The sequence below is a fragment of the Carassius gibelio genome, chromosome A9 (genome assembly GCF_023724105.1).
Source record: "Carassius gibelio isolate Cgi1373 ecotype wild population from Czech Republic chromosome A9, carGib1.2-hapl.c, whole genome shotgun sequence".
Lineage (NCBI taxonomy): Eukaryota > Metazoa > Chordata > Actinopteri > Cypriniformes > Cyprinidae > Carassius > Carassius gibelio.
The window spans coordinates 18,207,509-18,213,854 of record NC_068379.1 but is presented as its reverse complement, the minus strand read 5'-3'; the positions used below and the strand labels follow the sequence as shown (position 1 = coordinate 18,213,854).

At 35.5% G+C, this 6,346-nt stretch overlaps 1 protein-coding gene across 1 annotated transcript in view; it reads right to left on the bottom strand.

Moving 5' to 3' along the window:
• Positions 1-69: 69 nt before the first annotated feature.
• The window catches only part of LOC128019828 (rho GTPase-activating protein 15-like), a 31,828-nt gene continuing 25,551 nt past the window's right edge, over positions 70-6,346 (bottom strand). Inside the window, exon 13 of the mRNA XM_052606094.1 lies at positions 70-235. Within this exon, the coding sequence (XP_052462054.1) occupies positions 126-235 (110 nt within the window). The 3' untranslated portion in view covers positions 70-125. The remainder of the gene's footprint in view (positions 236-6,346) is intronic.

Sequence of the window (6,346 nt, the reverse complement as noted above, 5' to 3'; positions counted from 1 at the left end):
CAAGAACATGATCAATGTAGACGTTATCCTCCCACCGACCACCTAAATGATTCAAGGGACCTCAAAATGTCTTGTGGGACCTAATTGTTGGTGTTACGCTCCTGGTTATGTGTATGGATAGAGACTTACCTCCTCAGGTGGTGGAAGAGCACTTTCATGGTGTTGTGATTGGGTTTGGGGACTTGATGGATCAGTTTCTTCAAGGCTTGACCCTTCTGTGTGGGCTCCCTAATTTCTGTTGGCAGGGAAGAGATGATGAAATGTTTTGATTTGGATATTGCTCCTGCATTTGAACCTCTAGGTTCAGAGAAAAGTTAATGTGTTTTCCATCCCTTTTTCATTATCATAGCTCATCTAACATCAAAATCTTCCTTAATACTGGACCATTACCCCTTTCTCTATTAATTATAGAGACATGCTCGAGAAGACAACATTCAAAATGTGTCCCATTGCAAACTGCTGACTTATCAAAATGCTGATATGTAATTGAGCAGATTACTCCATTTATCTGATATTTCCATCCTACTTTTGATATCCTTGAATTGTTAATTATGATAGTTTTAAAAACTTGCATACAACATAATCCCATTTTAAGCTGCCAAAATAAGCAATCAGCATTTAGTCTGTGCTTATGCAGCTATAACCTTTATGCAGTTATGCAAACACATTTAGTACAATTGCACGGTTATCTGACATCATTACACTCCTCAGCAAAATCGTTCTGATTTTGTGCAATCACTTTATTAAGATTCTCACTATTAAATGGATGAAATTAAAGATGTTCTAGAATAATAACCCAGTCCGTCTGTAAAATCAAAGCATAAACATCACCATAATGCTAAACTTTGTTCAGTCTGGTATTCAATTTTCCCATGTGAAAGCACATGCGAGTGGTGCTAATGGTCCGTAATAGTCCACGTCCATTAAAAGCTGTTATGCTGTAACACAAGCTGTAAATGGTGACCTCTTGACCCCGCTGCTCTTTACACATCAGATGGCTGATGTCCTCACAGCAAACTCCTGAGAGGCATCAACCTGTGCGCTGACTGCTCTACAGTACATCAGTGTCAATACCTGACCTTTAACTTTAAGTTCCCTAAACCCATTATGATGGAAATAGTAATGTAGCTGATTGTATTATTTCAAAAACTGTTAATGTAAAGAAGCTTGTATGGTAAAATAAGTAAAATGGTCATTTATAGTTTATAAGGCTTTAATTTGGAAGATTGAGGGTATTTTAATAATTTAATCAATGCTTTTTACAAATATCATTATGGAACCTGAGTAAATGTTGAAATGGAGCTTTCACAGGGCCACCTGTGTGCACTCCAAACTCCCTTAGCTCAAATTTCACCGTAACGGATTTGTTTAAAAGAGTATTAACAGACCTTCAAGATTATACAGCTACCAGTTCCAGGCAAATATATACAACCATTCAAGAGTTTGAAGTCAGTTAGCTTTTTCTTATGCATTCCAAGAATACGTTGCTTTGCTAAGGATACACTACAAACAGTAAGATGAATTTTATAATTATGAAATATTAATACAATATAAAATAACTGCTTTCTATATGGTTTATCCCTGTGATGCCAAAGCTGAATTTTCATCTGCCATTACTCCAGTGTTCAGTGCCACATGATCCTTCAGAAATCATTTTAATATGCTGATTTGGCCCTTCTTTCTTTTTCCTTTTTATTTATTTATTTATTTATTTTTTGCTTTTTTTCCCCTAAGACCAAGTGTTTTTCCAGCATTCTTTGATGGAACAGCATTTACCACACAATTTATAAACACACAAACATGCATGTATATATTTAAACAAACATTTACATCTAAATATATATCTATATTAATATATAATTTATTTATGTTGTTTGAATATATATATATATACAGTACACTCACATATATTATGTACACAAAACTTTTATTTTGGATGTGATTAATCGTGATTAATCATTTGACAGCACTTTTATGCATTTTATGATGCATATTGAACCTATTTTGGTACATATAATAAACCGCATGCTAAAAAAAGATTTTGGAAAGCATAATAACTATTTCTTTCTCTCTCTTTCCCCTATATGAAATTGTAAAACAGCATATTAGAGATGACTATATGCACATTCAAACTGACAGCGTTTGGTCTGCTTGATTTATATGCAAAGAATTCAGTACTGTACACTTTAGTGAAGTTAGAAGTCAGATTTATATATCATATATATATATATTACATTACATTATATTTAGTCATGTAGCAGATGCTTTTATCCAAAGCGACGTACAAATGGGGACAATGAAAACAATCGCAATCAACAAAAGAGCAATGATATACAAGTGCTATAACAAATCTCAGCTTAATGCAGTACACATTGCAATGACTTTTTAAATCATAAAATAAATAAAAAGAAAACAGATTTGAAAAAAAAAGAATAGAGCAAGCTAGTGTTAGAGGTCTGTTTTGCTTTTGTTAACTGTATAATACATGAAAAGAAAACAGAATACAAAAAGATTAGAAAGCTTTTATTTTTTAAGAATAGAATTAGAATAGAGAGTGCTAGACTTAGATGGTCAAATAAAGAAACTGCTCGGATTGAGTAGGGGAAGTCATTCCACCAGAAGGGAACGTTTAATTTAAAAGTCTGTAAAAGTGACTTTGTGCTTCTTTTGGCTGGCTCAATCAAGCGACGTTCACTTCCAGAATGCAAGCTTCTAGAGGGCATATAAGTCTAAAGTAATGAATTTAGGTAAAGGGGTGGAGAGCCAGTGATGGTTTTGTAGGCAAACATCAATGCCTTGAATTTTATGCAAGCAGCTATTGGTAGCCAGTGCAAATTGATAAACAGAGGTGTGACATGCATTCTTTTCGACTCATTAAAAATGCATCTTGCTTCCCCTTTCAGGATTAATTGTAAAGGTTTGATAGAACTGCTGGAAGACCTGCCAAGAGAGCATTGCAATAGTCCAGCTAGAACCACAAGCAGTTCTGTCTTAGCAAGGTTGAGTTGAAGGTGATTGTCTTCATCCAGCAAGAAATGTCTGTTAGACAAGCTGCGATGTGAGCAGCTATCGTTGGATCATCAGGATGGAATTAGGAGGTACAGTTAAGTGTCATCAGCCTAGCAGTGGTATGAAAAGCCATGTTTCTGAATGACAGAACCTAATGATGACATGTAGACAGAGAAGAGAAGTGGTCCAATAACTGAGCCCTGAGGCACCCCAGTAGTTAGATGTTGTGACATGGACACTTCACCTCTCAAAGATACTTTGAAGGACCTATCTAATATGTAAGACTTAAACCACTGGAGTGTGGTAGGGTTGACAGGAGGATCTGGTGGTTAATCATGTCAAAAGCAGCGGACAGATCAAGCAAGATAAGTATTGAAGATTTGGATTCCGCTCTTGCCAGTCTTAGGGCTTCAACAACTGAGAGCAAGGTAGAATGTTGAATGTCTCGGTTGAATGTCCACTTCTGAAGCCAGATTGGTTGCTGTCAAAAATGTTGTTTGAACTTGAGACTTGGTTGAACACAGCTCATTCAAGTGTTTTTGCAATTAAAGTAAGAAGGGAAACTGGTCTGTAGTTCTCTCCAAACTGGGGGAGTGGGAAAATGAGAAATTATTGGAGAGTACTGCAGGTGTAGCAGTGTCCTCTGGTTTGAAAACCAAAAAAGGTTCAATACGCATCATAAAATGATGCCTAGTACAACAGTATTGATTAGCTATCATAATAAAAACAAATTTGTAATGTTGTACTGTAAATCAGATGATGGTTTATAAATCATGAACAGAGCAAAATCTTGCCTGTCTTCCTCCATCTAAGAAAACATCACCGGTTATTCCTACTGTGGCTTGCTAACAGCTACACCATGCTATTCATTGCATGTGCCATGGAAGGGAGCTGGCAGTAGTTATTCCCCCAGTCTACTGTACTGCCCAGGATGCCCCCTGGGCACTAATGGAGCAGATGTCTCCGTGTATACACCGCGCTGGCACAGGCTATGCGAGCAGATGCCCCTGTCAGATGCCAGGTCTGTCAATTGAGCACAGACTGAGACCATGTTCTAGGACAGAGAGTGAATCTCTGACCCGCTCCTCTAGGTACCACTAGCAGAAGGACAATGTGATTTTTAAGGGAGTTAAAAACTTTAGGGCTTAAACCTCTTCAAACGATGCCCTAAAACACTCAAATAGAATTTTAACTTCAGTTTTAATGTCAAGGCCACATAATCAGTGAAACAACATGAACTACGTAGAATTCTCCACACAGCTTTCATCAACATTTTGTCATTTACATTATTTAACCAATATCTTTTTTTATGACTTTCTCTTCAAGCATTATCTCAGTGGAGGCCGTTAGCTTTCTTTTGGCTTTGACACTGCATGGCAGTCGGCCTGTAAAATATTTAATCTAGTCATTATTGCTGGCATTATTGCTGTCATTAATTACTTTGCCTTTGGTGGCTAGCATATTGGAGATGGTCCCTTGTCCTGTATTTTGGACAGATGGTGGGGACAGTGTCATTAATATAAAACTCGTTCAAAATGCCTATACCCTAATTCAACATGAATTCACTATGGTAAGCATTATTCTTACAGTATTCTGACCAAATCTGCACTTAAAATAAAGGGAATGTTTTGACAAAGGCATTTAGTGGACAAAAATCCATAAATATATGGATATATGAATATATATATATTAAAATATATATTTTTGTGAAGCTATTGTGAAAACACAGGAATGCTAACCTCTGTTTGAAAACTCTAATATAATATAATATAATATAATATAATATAATATAATATAATATAATATAATATAATATAATATAATATAATATAATATAAATCTCAAATAATAATTAAATAATTAATACAAATATTTCATTGTTTGTTTGTTTATATTTTAGTAATGCAGAATTCTATTAAATAACACAAATGGTGCATTATTTTTTTATTGTTATACATTCCAATATTTATTTATTTATTTTTAAATCTGTACTACATTTTTTCAATAGTTTTTCAATGTTTTTTTAATTTTCTTTTTTTGCTCTCATTAGTAGTTCCTGGTAAATGTATTTTTCTGTGGTAAAATGACAAAGCATAATGTCAGTTTCTGACATTATACTTCAGATGAAACTTTTTTATTATTATTATTATTTACTTATTTTTCAGATGAAAAATCCCTACGACTGAGATAATAATTGTTTTGTGAAAAGAGCTGATGTATAGTAAAGAATAGATGCACTTTTGGTTACAAAAATCTGTGAATATAATCCAATTACAAACAATGAGACCGTCTTTACTGCAGTACAGCTTTGCTTCTCAGGATAAGCCCATCTGCGAGCTTTGTCTGCGGGCTTATTTAAGCCCCATCAAGACAAATATTAGCACACTGCAAATAGTCCTGCAGGTTATGATTAAGATTTTAAATGTATCCCAATTGAATACATTGCTTTATGAATAACAAAGTCTTAGAGGATCGGTGCTGTAATTTATTAAACATGAAAAACTTCTTGATGAGAATATAGACTGGAAAGAGATTTATGCATTTGAAAAAAAAAAAAATTCTGCATGCTAGCTTTGCATGGCAATGAGGCCACGCTGCACAAATGAGGAAAGCTGCATCGTATGGCTTGTGATTCACAGTCTGAAGTCACTGTCATCTGAAAGATCAGAACATCAGAATAAACAAACAATTATGTTATGACTGATGTACTGTCTGATGCAGCTCTGACTGGTATTATTTCAGCACATTGTACAATACCACTGTGGCACGTTTTTCATGAAAACACATAAAAAGTCAAGCAGGAAATCTTACAGTCCATCAGAATGAACTTTCCAGATTACTACACAAACACTGGATTGTGTGTGTGGGCCTGTAGAACAAAGCCTCCATTTGTCAACAACTATGTCTTCGCTTTGTACAACAAGGCGAGCTTGTCTATTGGACAGGTGGCAGGACAATGTCGCTAAGATACCAGGCAATATGAATAATAGATTTAGTCCATCGTGAGCCAAGAGCTGGTGCCTGCCACATCCACACTAGGCACAGAGAGAAAGAATGGAAAATTAGGCCAACTGTTCACCTGAGGACCCAGGGAAGCCCAAATGTTGATTTGCGGGAGCGAGTATTTTGAATAAACATACAGATTACAAAAAGATGAAATGTGCTCAGAGCATCTCACAAATTGTGAGCGAAGAGTTTGTTTAAATGTTGGTTGAAGTCTGAAGATTATTAATCATTTGCCAAAATTTCCAGCAAGCTTAAATTACTTTGAGTTCCACAAAGATTTCCAGAAGCAGTGTGTGATGGGGCAGCTGTCCTAACAGAATAGATTCATTTC